Below are 15,874 nucleotides of genomic sequence, written 5' to 3'. Positions count from 1 at the left end.
CTTTTTGCACAAGTTCTCAAATGAGAAGCTCAACGGCAAAATTCAGAACAGGTGTTTGATCCTTGAATCAACCAATAAATGTCTCGGTTCGATTGGGGCTGGTGATAAAACAGTCATCCTCACCATGCTGTTCACATTTTGACATAATGAGACCAAGACGACACCGAACAAAGGATCAACGATACGTTGCCATTGTGATGGGTCAAACATGAGATTCTCAGACGAAAGTGGCCACTGAGCTCAGAGTGTCACAGAGTGTCAACAGCTGGTTGCAACAGAGATACCAAGAGACCGGAAGAGTCACAGAAAGATGTAGGAGTGGACCTTTGGCCACATCCCATGTTGATGGCCGTTACATTGTGAACAATGCTCTGAGAAACCGGCTGACGAATGCCACTCAAGTCCAGGCACGTTTAAGGGAGGTGAGAACTTCCCTCCACTTTGTGGCAAGCCCATCCGACCTGACTGACATTATTAATGCCGTGAACAATACGGGCCCAATTTCATCTTCATGGACGACAATTCTCCAGTTCATCGAGGTCACATCACCAGGGAACGGCTGTTGGGAGACTGGTGGACCTCAAATGAGACGGCCTGCACTTTCTCCAGACTTGAATCCCTTTTGACAACCTGTGGGATCATGTGAGCTGCCGCGTCGAGGCTCGAAACTCTGCACCCCAGAATGTCAATGACCTGAGGGCTGCCCTTCACGAAGCGTGGAAGTCATGCCTCAGCAGAGAATTAGTCGACTTGTGAACAGCATGAGAGGTCGTTGTCAGGCTGTAATTGATGCGCAAGGGCCCACGACGAGTTATTGAGATGCTGACATTTTTTGTTGTGGTGCACCCACCATTGTTACTAACTTTTGTTTCAGTGAATTGTTTGAGACGAGGAAACCACCAGTGCATCCTTCTACTTCAATGTCTACTTTCATGACATAATATCAATGTAGCGTGACCATTTTACATTTTCCATAAATTTCACCTGAAAAGCCAAATATCCCCCAACTTCTTGTCAGTAGTGTAAATTGGTGAGCTCTTACCATGTACTTGAGGGTCAAGTGCTTGATATCCTCCACCATTTGACTCATTTCATTCAGCAGAGCTTCCCTCTCTTTGAGCAGCCTGTATTTGTCTCGATTCCAGCACGACTCCTTTTCTGCCATCTCTAACGTGAGGTGATCTTTGGCAAGTCTTACCTTCTCCAGCTCCAGATTGGTTTTGCACAGCTCAGCCTTGGTTTTTAAGAAAATCTTCTCGTTGGCCTCCATAAGTTTGTGGATTTCGCAGTTTTCCATCAAAAGTTTTCTGTAGTCCACCTCCAGACATTTCAGGTAGGCGGCCATGTTTTGCTCCTTCTTGAGCCATTGCGGTTGACACTCTCCACTGAGCGGCACGTGGGAATGTTTAAATTGTGACCTGACATGCACCTTGTCTGCATGTTTATCAATGTTGTCCTCCATTTAGCCGGACTCAGTTCGCCAAATTTGGCTGAGCTTCACAGCGTTTTGACGAGCCGGACGGAGCAGCATTTTTTTGTTGTCATGCTGCCTGCAGTGTCATATGGCTGTTATGTTTGGCGATGATGACATCACCAGAGACAAACTGGTCTCCTTTACATAGGTGGATGGCTGTCACATTATTTGACGATGACATCATCAAGGAAGGACGGCTGAATTGCTGAAGCAGCGCGCGCACACACGCACACACAAAACCACAATACTTTTCTTGGGATCAGACATTTAATTGGACTTAAATTCACATAAATAACATTGGTTTATATATAGCGTACTGTAGAATATACAACTGTATCTAATATACATTCCCCTCCCAATCCATCGATTATTTTATTTTCCTCTCTGGCTAATTTCCCAAATCCCAGCCCTGCTTGTTGTGTGCTGTTTCATAAAATGCCAACAGCAGAAGAAAGTGCTTCTTCCTAGTTGTACAAAAAATGACTTCCCAAGTTACCCAAAAGCAAAAGAAGGAGAAGCTATTGCAATGTCTCTATAGCAGGCACGTCCCGCTCCGGGCCTGGAGGGCCACTGTCCTGCCTGTTTTCCATCTCTCCCGGCTGCAACACACCTGAGATGATCAGCTCATCGGCGAGCCCTGAAGCAGCATTAGAACGATACTGATTATTTGAATCAGGTTTGTTGCTCCTGGGAGAGCTGGAAAACAGGGAGGACAGCGGCCCTTGAGGACCGAGTTTGGACACTCCTGCTCTGTAGGGTTTTACACTGCACTGCAAGGGGTCAGTACTGAAAATCATTCACTGAAAATATTTCACTGTGTTGACTTGTAACAGTAAGAAAATAGCAATGCAAACTATTTCATATGCAAGACGATTGACATTTTGTGGCATTTTTTTTCTTTTGGGGGCAACACACTCCAAAACTAAAATTCACCATATGCCAAGCAACTCAAATGGTTGAGGAATTCTTGAACCTACGGCAAGGTCATGCATTGACTTGACGAGCACACTTGCAAAGACGATTTGGAAACATTCCTGCAAGAACAATGCGTACGTATTTTACCTGTGCTTTGTGTTTTCAATCACAAGTCATTTTTTCGCACAAATTTAACAGGCCTTTGTGCAAAACGTATTGCAATGTAAATTCATATACTTTTTAATGAACCACATTTTTGCAAAAATTCACATTCACTTATCTGTAAATTGTAATTTATAGCACAGTATTGTTTTGATGGCATTATATGACCTTTATGTCCAACATGTGTATGTAGTATGTTGTGGAGGGCCTGCACGCAGGCTGTTACCTGGGCCAAACATGAGCCAATCCGATTGATTCCCATTGTTGGTTTGTTTGCTAGTTCCCAAACGTTTTTCCTATTTTTCAATACTTAGAGACATGGTGTATAGGCCAAGTGAAAACATTACATTTTTATGCAGAGCGGTACTTTTCTTTGGGATTAAAATGTTGCATTGTAGCTAAGTAGGGCTCATTGCATTCAGTAGATCATTTAGAAATCACAAATCCGAATTACATGATGTATTGTACACCAATCTGCATAATTAATCATATATAACTTTCATTCATATTCATCTTTGTGCTATCGAGCATTACTTTATTCTTCTACCTTACAGTTACATTTATTAGCGCACTACCCAAGGTAAAGGTTATGCCACACCCACCTTAAACAAATTCATTTGGGGGGGCTCTGATATATATATATATGAGAGAGAGAGAGAGAGAGAGTTGTGTGTCTTACAGAATAGCTGACACCATCTGCAGTGTCAATATCCCCCCCCCCCACATATCAGGCTGGTATGGTAAAGTTGTCAGCACATCAGGATTTTTCAACAAATTGAGCCAGATTGGCATATCTAAGGTTGTTTGGCCTTTGTGGAGGTCTGTGCTTTATTGATTGTCATTCTAGCAAAACCGAGACATACCGGTAGTGACATAACCAGTCCACAACAATGCATGTGCTACAATTTAAGTATTGGACTACTTTTCATTGGTAAGGGAGGAGAGAAGCAATACTGGATGTTTATTTGACACATGAGTAACAGCAGCTACTTGATGATTTTTGAGTTGTGATTCTGATATCTATACCTTCAAAAGCGAATTTTTCACCTTCCAAAATGCAATGTGGTAATTGGATCTGGATGGGTGGCAAGAGATGGGTTTTAAAATCATTGCGAGCAAATGTGTGGCTGAGTTTGCATTTGACAGATGTGTACTACTTGACAGAGCTAATGAAATCACTCACTGAACCAACACTGGTCCACCAGTGTTATCATGCATTATCACGAACAGGACAACCCTCAAAAACAAAACAAAACAAAAAAAAAAAAAAAAAACAAAAAAAAACAACATTTGTGTGTGCGTGCGTGTTTGGTCAGCTGACATTTGACAGGAAAACACAATCATGCTATGATGTGACAGTTCAAGTGTAAAATCTACCTCCTTCCCCAATCATCATTATAAAGTTTTTTTTTTAAACACCAACTTTGTCAATATTTTGTGTGATTAAAAACCACAACATAATACCTTTGGGAAGTAGCAATGTGGAGAACAGTCAAGTTAACACTTTCCCATAAAGATCCATTGATTTCACGGCAGCTACTTACAGTAAACACCAATAGAGGGGAAGTGTTATTAAATAGTGTTTTGTGGATTTGTTATGGTTAATAATCAAAGTAAACTGTCATAAATAACATTTGTCTTTTTCAATAAAACTCTTATTATACAGGACAGATAATGCAAAATTGACCCTCTTATGCAAACAAGCCTTTTGGGTCAGTTCCTCACATCCAGTCAAGGAATTTACAGTAGATTGAGGGAGCAATGCATGATCCGTGATATTTGTTGTTTTGGGTAGATTATAAGACAAAATGTATTTTAGTGACCCCAGAGTCAAGTGTTCCATGCGGAAACTCTTGCCTTCACTCTCTTGGACTTAGATTGAAGTCTGGAAGAAAGTAATCAAGTAGGAAGAGCTCGAGAGGTCAAGAAAAGATGACGCTGACCAACAGAGCAAACCCTCTTCTACAGTCAGTACGTTAACATGTGCAAACATGCAAAGCTTTTTGATTTTTTTTTTTTTTAATTGTGACTCACACAGAACCGGTTAGTCACTTGCAATGGAAAGTCAAAGCTAACTTGGATTCAAGTACTGATTGAGAGTCACGACTTGGAGCACAGACAATGTGTACTGTTGCGTGCATGTCAGTCATGTTACAGTCAGACTATCAAAAATCAAAAAGAAAATTTTTATGCTGTATGTGTGGGTGGACTCTTAAAATTTTCTTTTACTATTTCATTACAATGGCAGCTTTGCATGGGTGCAATGAAATAAAAAACCTCCAAGTATGGAACATCTAGTTAGAATTCAGTTTCAACTGTGCACTGCAGTGATTGGGATACACTTCAACAAAAGGACACAATAAAACATTCTCGAATGCCATGTAAACGTACTGAGCGAGTTTGGGTTGTTAATGTCAGCTCCGTTGAGGTTTCCAACTTTCCAAACTCTGATGCATAATTAAGGTGTTGTATGATTTTAAAGGTCCTAAGGACTGAATAATTTTCTCGAGCGGTGTGTACGTTTTGACACTTTTCTACATCCGGTAGAAAGTAATTAGGTCCACTCTAGATGCAGCAGTCACGCTGACCACATGGATCAGTCCACCACTGGGAAGGATAGGACTGTCCTTAGCGTTGCGTGCCTTCAGTGGCAGGACTTCATCCCGGTCAAATAGGGCGACTCTTGTCGGCACAGGCCCATCTGCTGCTGCTGTTGCTGCTGCTGCTCCTGCTGATCCAGAGACATTCCCTCCACAAAATCTGGCACGGGAAGCCCTGAGAGGATCATGACCGACTTGTTCCAGATCATGAAGGTGGGTACGACGGGCAGGAGGAAGGAGATTTCAAAGGTATGAATGTGCTGGGAGTTCATGGCGTCGTAGAAGGAGAGCGAATTGTTGTCGTAGTCCAGCAGGACACCCAGACGCCTCAGCTGCAGGCTGGCCTCCACCAGCATATCCTTGCCGTCGTGGCGCACCATAAAGTTATTGTTGCAGCGCGAGAACACCCACGACGACGAGTTTTTGCCACTCCATTCATTTTTAGGGGCTGATTTATAAGACACGCCGATGGCATACCTGCAGGGATAGAGGCACATTTTTGGAATGTATTCGCCATCTCAAATCAGTGTCCTCCTTAATTACTTGCATAGTCAAGATGCCTCATGCTGAGGACACACAAGGCAGCCCTTTGGGTCCTTCCTGCAGGAAGTGGTCTACTTCAGAGCCAATTAGTGCTAAGGATATAATTAGGGTAAGAGTACACACGGTGCTGTTGTGCTCCTGTGTATGCGCGCCTGTGTAACAGCCTGGATTAAAACTCCCAGAAGAAAGATTTTTCACTTCATCAAAACTCCTTGCAGGCTTATATAATGCACTCATAATCATGTTTGTGAAGGTGTGTGTGTGCGCGCGCGTGTGTTTCTCACCATGTGGATGCTCCCAGCAGAACCTCCCAGTAGTGACACCCGCTGTCAATGAACACATTACCGGCGGCCCCGTATGAGCCCGTTCCACCAAAGCGTTCGGGAGTGTGACTCTTCTTCAGAGAGCTCTCGTCCTTCTCCATGGTGAGACAGTCGTTGGAAAGACGCAGCTTCTTGTGCGCCGTTTTGGGATCCAATTTGAAAGGCTGACCTGCCGAAACACCAATACAATTGGATTGATGACAAGGTGATTATTGTCAGCACAATCCATCACGACCCTGAGCCTATTCCCGGGCCAGCAGTCACAATTTTACCTATTAGTGGATCTTTTTCAAAAACTACATCTGTTATTTGCAGGAAAAACTCATATGCTGTTTTTGGGGTAAAGCCAAACAGTTCTGCCATCTGGTGGCATTCTGGTGCCAAGAAAACAATTTAAAGTGAGTTGAGGAGCTTCGGTTGGACAAAAGCAGCCCTTTGCCAACCGTGCTGTATAGTGAACTGCTGTTTGTGAGGGATAGGGATCGAGGGAACTCGGGATCCTGCATCAGAATAGCTAAAATCGTAGTTCAATTCCTGGTAACTTGGGACCTGGGAAAAGTCACTGTTTGTCTTAAAGTGAATGGATGAACTCATGAATTCATGCATTGGTGTTGGTTTGAAAGACATCCAAATGATGAAACTTCCAAAGTTCCAAAGTCTGTTAGAGAAGAACATCGATCAATCAGCGGCCGTGTGCCAACATCGATTATCTTCTGAATCTACAGAGACCTGCTTGCTTGAATCCTGATGCAATAGAAGATCAGTTCTCAGAACCGGTGAACTGTTATCATCAGCGGAAAAAAACCAAGTGCGACGATTCACACTTGTGCCACCAAGTCAACATGAGAGTAACAGTGCAGAGCCACTCCCATCTTGTCTATTGTTGTTATCACGCAATGGTGTGGACAATCTAGGAGCTGTGGGGGAAGAAATGAAGACGGCAGCTGCACAAAAGAGAGCTATGAAGAAAAAGTGGGCTGAGAAGTGTTTGCAGGGAACTCAAGGAGAGACATAAGGGAAAAGTTATTTGCAATACAAGGAAAGCGCAGTGGAAACTTCAAAGCTTCTCGCAGCCTTTGTGAAAACATTTCGTGAGAGTGGAGGAAGGCAGCCAGCATCCTCCTCTGTGCCTGCCATCATACAGACTTGAAAATTAGCAGAAAGGAAACTTTGAGCGGAGTCGGAACGGTGGAAATGCTGCTATCATTTTGCTGCAGTTCCATGTGAGATGTCAAAGCGGAGATGACGTCTGGGAGCTGAAATGCAACACAAAGTACATATGAGTAAAATGCATCAAACCATGATTGGATTGGATTTTGGCTCTGTTGGCTCAAACGTGCAGGGGTGTGGAGGCATAAGAACATTTCTAACGTCTACTTTTCAGATCGGAGTAGTGGGATTTGAGTGACCGTTGAGGGTCGTGGTTTCAATACGTTCAGTGGACATGCTCACAGCGTTTGAGAAGCAATAGCTGATTTTTTTGGCAGGATGGTTAACAATACGCTTCCCTGTAGTTTTTCAAGTTTATTTTTGTCTAACCTTAAATTTTAACATTTCAAGTCCTCCGACCTTAAAAAACAAACAAACATACTGGACCTTTTTTTTTTCTTGTTTTTTGCTTTTGTCGACAGTTCAAACTTGTCGCAGGTCGTTGCTCTTCCGAGCTTTGTGACATTTCGTTAATGCTCCAGTTTTAAGTATTCACATAATACGAGCAATTTGGGCAAAACGGGGGGAAAAAAACGGAGAGCGCAAACGAGGTGAGCGACAGTTAGAGGGGAAGAGTTGAGGGGATAATTTTGGGCTGAAGATTGTCACCGTAAACTGGTCGGAGGTCAGCTGCATCCCTCTTTGACCTGACATTTAACTCTGACACCTCTCACCGGTTGGCTCCCTCAGCCTCCCACGGCTTAATGAGACACAATGAGCCCCCCCTCGCTCCCGACGTCCTCGCTCTCTGTGTCCTTCCCCTCATCTCTCTTTCCCCCCGTCCTCTCAATCTCATCCTCTCACGTACACTCCCCTCCAATAATCCGCCTGCTGAGTGAAACTGCTTGTGGATTTGAGAGGACGAGGCCAATGTGCTGCTGGCAGCCAATTACATTAATGCGCACGCTTCTTTGAACTGCTTATCGCTGCCAGCGCAGCCTCTTGCAAACACTGGGGCCCTCTGTCATGCCTTTCCAAGGGACGACTCCTGAGAGCCTGGGCCGACTGAGGTTGGAGGGGAGAAACGTGAGGACAAACACACGTGCGAGTTGAACCAGCACAAATCAAACACACGAGTTCATGAAGCTGTGCCAGTAAGTTTCGAGCAAGTTTGTATCGTTCAATGGTTAAGCTGCATTCATTGTTGTGATGCTGATGATCTACTCTGAATTGTGTGTGTGCAATTCCAGTTGGCTCTCCCTGTGTTTTGCTTTGTTTCTCCAAGGCGGCACAGGGAGGAGTTGAACGAGGAGGTGTGCACCGAGGAGCAACTGGCCATCAGCTCCAAGTCAGTAGACCTGCGGCCACACCAGGAGGGCGCCGAATCTTTCCCATGTCTTTGCTATTTGCAGTGCTGCATCGTCTTACTCCCTTTATGGATTGGTATCAGTGTTTTGTGTCTAGCAAGAAAATTTGTTTTTTTTTTTCCTGTTCATCCCCCCGAAGGGCGCGCCTCGGACGCTCTTGAGGTCACACCGAAGATGCCGCGGGGGGCAAAACGAGGAGGGTCCCGGTTTCACATCATTCATTTTCCATTTGCCGATTTTGCTTACAACAAACACCTTTATGACGTCAACTTCATTATAACAACCAGATTTCTCCCATAAAGTAGTGAAAAGGCCTTCGTTACAATGAACAGTGGGAAGCCAATTGCCGCTGCGACCTTGTTTACGAACAAAATGACCAGCGCAGCCCAGCAACGCTACAGATCAACTCATCCATTGGTATACTTCCACAGGCATGGCGCACATGCTCTCAGAACACGTCTGGTCAACAGGAGGAAATCTCGCTGTCTGTGAAGGCTGAAATTGTCTCTCACATTCGAAAGGGAGTCTTCCAGTCGAAGCTCAGCCGAGACTACAAAGTGGCAAAGTTGACGATTTCGACAATCATCCGTAATAGCAACAAAAACATGGCAGAGTTCTCGGCCAACAGATTGAAAGCTGATCGTAAACGGCTTTGGGGCGCGGCACATCCTGAACTGGAGAAGGAACGTTTCATTTGCTGATTGAATGTTTTCAGAGCTGAAGTAGGCACGTTATAGTTGTTTGTTTCATGTCGACTAAAATATTTTTTTCTTCATACTGGATTCCCATATTTGTAATTGACATGTTTATACCGTATTACATGTTCATGTTTTTACATCTATAAATGTTCATACTGTATTATACAGCATAGTTGGAGGCCATTTTATTGGAAATGGTTATGATCTACCGTTATAACGTACCGATTCGCTATATCCCTCGAGGTATGTTGTAACAAGGTTCGACAGTATTAGTCTTTTTTTATACTTGGTAAAATTACCATTTTTACTCGACCAGAGCGTTTATGTTTGTCTTTTATCCTCCTTATAAGTAGCATCTTATATAATCGTTTTCTCATTTTTTATTTTGTATGACCAAACCATATCTACTCATGAATAGCATTTTATTTGGAATTAAGTCTTTGAATAAGTTCTTCAACTGCTTTCGGTTCCAACTAGTCGCTAATTGTTACAATTATCTACCTGAAAAAGAGTAGTGAAGATATTCCCCAAGGAACCAATAAGTGAAAGCGAGCTCGAAACTTGTCCGTTCTGATTTATTGAGGACAGATGCAAAGCACGTGTTCACATTTATATCAAACTTCTGGCATCAAATGGTGGCATCCAGCAGTTTGCTTTCACTCTGCAGTGAGGCCGCACCAATTAAAGACGTTTCAAACCGTCTACCCATGTGATCGCTGTTCTTTGTGGGGCTGCCTTGAAGCAGTGCATTGTTCCAGACTGCTAGGGCTTCACTGTTAAACACATAAAAGACTGAATGATGGAGAAAATAGGACATAAACAAAAGGGGCCTCTATTGTGGGATTCAAAAAGCAATTTCAATTCAACTTCATTCCGTTGGGTCTGGGTTGAAAAACTTGCAGTGCCATATATTTTGGAAACAAAATCATTTCCCATTAACTGAAAATGACTTTAACCTAAAAAAACGCAGTTGAAATCAAATTCATGTTCTGAAAAAGAACTAGAGCAGATCGTGATAAACTTAAACCAGCAGTACTGCGATAAGCTCACACGCCACGTCTTTGAGGAATGCTATTTTGCATCCGTGCCAGAAATATAAAATATTTGTCTTGTACTCTCCCTCAACACCTCATAACCGTCGCCACCATCTCCTCTCCGCTCTTCTCCTTGCAACCACCAACTGTTTACCTAAAGGCCTTTGAGTTAGTTTGACGTATGTCATCAGGGATGCATGCTGCATCATGCCGGGTAAACATTATCGCAGACTCCGAGAGGAACTAAAGAGCTACGTGTGCCCCCCCCTCCAAAGGCACCTTAACTAGTGATTTTATGAAGCTTAGTTAAGGTAAAGTTTCACATCTGGGGGCCAGGGCACACATACTGTATTGGCATACATGCACGTGCAAACAAACACAATCAGGTATTTTTCTCAACGACAACAATCTTATGCTTGAAGATCAACAATTTTTTTTCTACATAATTACACAGCATTTGCTAATTATACACATTTACACATGCATGTACATAGAACATTTCCTTACGCAACATATACTCCATGTTGGCTGCAAAGCGAAGAAAAGATGTTCTGATGGTATATGCTTAAAACAATACTGTACGTAATAAACAATTATATTTTCACAGTCCTGGTAATTTTGGAATGTCCGAGAAACAGGATTAAAGATTTACTTCAATGTATTAAAAAGGTGCATTTGTGAAATGATCAAGAAGGTTGCTTTGGACTTCACAATCGGATTGCTAGCTGGAAAAAAAAATGTACATCCTCTATTATTGGATTTCCACCAAGTGTGCATCCATGCTCGATGTGATGAAAATGTGAGCTTCCTGCTCTGCATGGCTGGCTAGCCACTGACCTGCAGCATTCAGCACGAGGCTGCAGAGATGCGGCCACACCCGTCTAAATCCGGACATTTCTCTATTGTGATACAAAGTAAACGAGTCGGCTGTCTGCTCATTAATAGACAGACTGATGTGGGGAAAAAAAAGGTGTCAGGATGAAAGTGGTTCTTGTTCCATTAGCAGATGCTCTAATTAAGTTGTGTCGAGCTCAATTCTTAGCTTAATTCAATTTCATGGCCAAAGTATTGTGATTTCAACCCCAAAATGATGACTGTAATTTTGTTTCCAGCTTTCCTTTTGTGGAATGGTTGAAATGGAGCATAATCATGGAAGTCGATTATAGCAAAGAACCTCACATCACTCTTATGTTTTCCTGATGAGTTTTTCGGATGTGTTCATGCTACAATCAGAGAAAAGTGAAATGTCACTAATGAGAAAGTGAGGGTATAATGAGTAACATTACCTTGTGATACGAGGTGTGGCAGACAAGTTCCAGGATTGGTGTCATAAAGGTTGCATATCCAAAGTAAGTAAAAACGATGCGTTCCCCCCCCCATGTGGGCCAGACTATACAGTAATCCATCAGATCGACAAAGAGCACATTTGCTTGATTCAAAAGCCATAACAACACACCTACTCACAGTGGCCTGAACACCTGACAGTTCCTGGATGAGAAGAACATGACTTTGACTTTTTTCAAGGTGGTCTGTTCTGAAGATGTGGAAAAATGAAGCTGGTTGTGACTACAGAGCTGTAGAGAATCCCAAAAGAATCTCTGCATGAAGTGGCAGAGAAGAAAAGTGCGTTAAGACTTCACGGGGTTGACTTGGAAGTGAAAAACTTGTACAACCCTATTTTCGTGCCCAGAACAACAACAACAAAAAAACTGTGAATCGGCGAATACGCGGGTTCCAAACTGCCAATATGCAGGGGTCGACTGTTGTAATATCATCAGTCGCCACGAGATGGCAGATCTGGCTTTAGTTGCACTTACACCGGGTCTTCTACTACCTTAAACTACAAGTGAGTAGGCCTAATATTTTTATTTATTTTTTTGTGGCTTTGGAATGATATGCACATCAACTATAGTATCACAATAATAGTAACAGTGAGTAACTTGATTTGGGGGAAAATAATGTACAAAATGAGTTCTTGCATTTAATGTCATTTTTTTTGTTCTGAAATTTTGTGGCGTCCTTGAATGCTATTTTTCATGCGAGAGAGCCCTTCGTACTGAGAAAAAAAAACAGTATTCGGGTATTTTGTTGTTTGCTTTAAACACTTTGTTGTTGGGTGAAGAGAGTGGATAGTTTATACATGCAGTGAAATGTATGCATTGATGTATGATCAAAAACGAAATAAATATTTATAAATAGAGAATGTATTTTGCCCATAATTAAAACAGCATTTTTGTCAAACAGGTTAAGCTAAGCGGTTCATATAATCGATGGATGGATGGATATGGGACGCGTTTGGAAATTCACTGTGCACTCTGAGTGGATAGGAAGTGTACTATGTGGGCCACCCAGCAGCACTGATGAAAAAGCATTTTAATTGCACATCCCTGAAATACGATGACATCCACCACATGTCTGCTGAGCGCAGAATCTGTCTGCCTGCACCTTGATCAAATTCATCCGCGCCTCAACTTAGAGCTGCTTTTAGCTGGTCAAAAGATGAATCTAGTTTCTGCCACCAAATTGTCAGGTGCGCCCTATTTTGTATTTGAAATATATCGTACGTGACACAAATCCTGGAACGTTTCTGACACACCTCATATGCTGTAGCCCAGTTTATTTTCTTCACCCGTGCGGGTGACTGGGGACTCGACTGGCGAAAAAGCAGAAGCTTGAGGGCACTCATATCTGCAGACACTCGTCCCTGCAAAGAGCTATTTGGTGTCTTCAGTGCACTTTCCTCTCACGCTTTATGTCATCCACCTTCTTACTCTTCTCATCCATTTAGAAATTTCTCATGCCACTTTCGGATGAGAATGGATGGACCAAGGCCGGTGTGAGGTAAATGGAGAAAAAACGGGTCACAGCGGTAAAAGGTCACAATTGTCGACCCTCCCCTTTGTCATACTTAATTCATACATGCTTCACGATGCTGTGACACATTTAGCAGTGAGTACCCAAAAGCGCAGTAAAATTTTTATCAACAATAGTATAGGGTGCTGCATTGGGCCATGATCAGGTTTCACCGTTTGAGTCTGCAGTGACCTAAAAGCCGGTGAAAGCCTTTAGAGTGTAACAACAACATGGTTTTAGGTAGTGTTTCAATCAAGTCCAGTGTGTTGCACGAGACAGCCAGTGGGTGAAACCCGGAAACAATCTATCACAAGACATTTTAGAAAGCCTTGGCGGTGTTCAAATGATCGCAGCTTTTCTGCTTTCCAAGAGTGAAAAGCTGACAATTAGCCCGACGTCATGGAAGGATTGGTTGGTCATCACTCTCTCGAACAACAACATATTCTGGTCACCTTTTGCGTTTTTAACACAATAGAACACAAACTATGCTGTTAAAAAAGACGAGTGAAGTGATGATTGATATCAACATTGGATCAAATCGCAGCTTTGGGTATGACGAAAAAATATCTACCGCACATTTCTTCAGTCAGTCAGAATTTCACAATCTATCTTAGAGTAGCTACTGAAACACTTTCCTAACCATCACTTTGCCAGAAAACCCAAGGTTCTGACATGGAAAATGTTTCCTCCAGGCTAAAGTGACAGATGGCTGCAAGAATGGAAAGATGAGCTGAAGAAAAGGGCATAACAAGATCGTATGTCCAAGCCCAGAGGATCAGAGGACATCGTGCCAGGGAGGAAAGTGAAGAGATTAACACCCAGAATGAGAGAGAAGAAAATCCAATTTGAAGAAAACAAGCCATTGAAATACAGTTGTGCCACCTCTTTATATTTGGAGAACTTTTATTGTGAATTGTGTCACTGAAGTTTACACTTGAACAATGCATATTGCCTCTTAATGAACCGTGATTAAAGACAAGAGTGCATTTTTTTAAACTCAAAAGATAATGGCATCATTTTTTTATGGTGCCATATGTCCATGATACATTTACACGGAGGACATCTAAAAATAAACCCTAAAACAAACATCATTTCCCCCTATTATAAGGCTATACAGCACAAACACTGCAACTCACAAGACTCATCCATTTGATTTGCATTTGCTACTGAAGCACACTCAACATTAAGCAGTGTGTTTTATTGGCCTCTATAACATATAGTATAGTCTTAAATCCTATGGATTTTTTTTTTTTTTAATGGGACCAACATTACTAGACACAAAGTCCATTTTGAGAAGATGGAAATGATAAAATATACCGATGTGAGCCCAAAAGTAAATCACGTCGCTGGGGCCATTTTAACAAAGACTAACCGTTATAATGCTAATAAAAGAAGCCTTTATTGCCAGGGGTGTTTAATGATGCCGCAGTGACGGCCTCTTTGTGGGAACATTTGAAAAGGGAATTCTAAAATACATCATAGGGTAAATAGAAGCATGAGGCTGAAAACATAAAACTGCATTATCAAGTATGCGGTACTGTATGTGGTCTGCTCAGGTTCTTTGATGTCGAACTCACCCGAGCAGGCCTAAATGGGCTTTGCTTTGTCATGCTAGAACATAATAGGGCATTTTCCTGTCTGTTTCTACAAAAGTGGAAGTAGTCGAACTGAAAGTGTCTTTGTAGGATGAGATATGCATCTCAATATTTTTGCATTGTATACACGTACGCCACCTTTGCTTTTCTTATTGTGGCTGCACAGTGATGAACATCATTGGCAGAAAGTAGAAGATAGTCCAAATTTCACCTCAAAATGTTCCCTGGTCGCATGTCGCATTGCCGCTCTAATCCAATAAATAAATGAATCAATAAAATGAAACTGAACATGACAGAGAGCAGCATCTCACACAGGGGTGAGGCAGATATATATATTGCCTGTAATGGACTTTCATCTACATCAAGAACAATTAGAACCACTTTGAACTCAACTCGCATTCTGGATTTGAAATCATTTCATAAATCACCATCTTGATTTGCCATTAATCAATGATTGCTGAAAAGGCTGTTAATGTTTGAGAGGTGATCAACAACAGTTGCAGATTTAATTAAAAAAATGAAAACTAATTTGTTTTATATAACAGAGCAGAATTAATTTCTCTGCTGTTTAACTAATAAAATCTTTAGTGTATAAAAGCTTTTTGAATTTAGCTAAGCTCATAAAATCATTACGGTTCAAACACAACACAAAGTGACAGGTGCTTTATCCAATCTGTGAGGGAAATTAGATTTGGAAAAATTACATCAAACTGATTTTATTAATTAAATCAAAATTAAATCAAATCGACCAAAGTAGAAAGGAGGTTTAGGTTTTTAGTTGCCCAATTTTAATTGCCCAAATGCTTTCTGTACAAATATGCCCGAGATGCCTCTGATGTCAGAAACAATTTGTCATTTCAATTTAGTCACTGTTAAAATATATATTGTCTACTGTGCTATATATAGCAAGAGTTCTCTCTTTGTGGCCCACAAATAATTACGGCCCTTTCCAAGATCAGATAAGGTTGAGGTTACTTTGGTAGTACGGTGCAAGCCGCGCTCAATGCACAGTCGATCGGCCCATTCATTGTTATAATGAGGTTGCCGCCTACCACGTGTCAGGTCAGCCTAAAGTGAAAAATGTTTTACTTCACTATCCGTTTTAGGTAGGTCAGCACGCGGAGTCTAGGACCAGTGTTGCTGCAACACTGAGCTAAGGGG

General features: G+C 42.1%; 1 protein-coding gene across 3 annotated transcripts in view; it reads right to left on the bottom strand.

Moving 5' to 3' along the window:
- Positions 1–2,376: 2,376 nt before the first annotated feature.
- Positions 2,377–15,874, bottom strand: part of mid2 (midline 2) — a 105,570-nt gene continuing 92,072 nt past the window's right edge. For all 3 annotated transcript variants that reach the window (XM_019883916.1, XM_019883918.1, XM_019883915.1), the window contains 2 exons: positions 5,979–6,186; positions 2,377–5,628 (listed from right to left, as the gene is read on the bottom strand). In XM_019883916.1, coding sequence (XP_019739475.1) covers positions 5,196–5,628; positions 5,979–6,186 — 641 coding nt within the window. In that variant the 3' untranslated portion in view covers positions 2,377–5,195. The remainder of the gene's footprint in view (positions 5,629–5,978; positions 6,187–15,874) is intronic.

The sequence above is a fragment of the Hippocampus comes genome, unplaced genomic scaffold, assembly GCF_001891065.2.
Source record: "Hippocampus comes isolate QL1 unplaced genomic scaffold, H_comes_QL1_v1.1 scaffold156, whole genome shotgun sequence".
In the NCBI taxonomy this organism is placed as follows: domain Eukaryota; kingdom Metazoa; phylum Chordata; class Actinopteri; order Syngnathiformes; family Syngnathidae; genus Hippocampus; species Hippocampus comes.
This window is presented reverse-complemented; position numbering and strand designations above follow the sequence as displayed.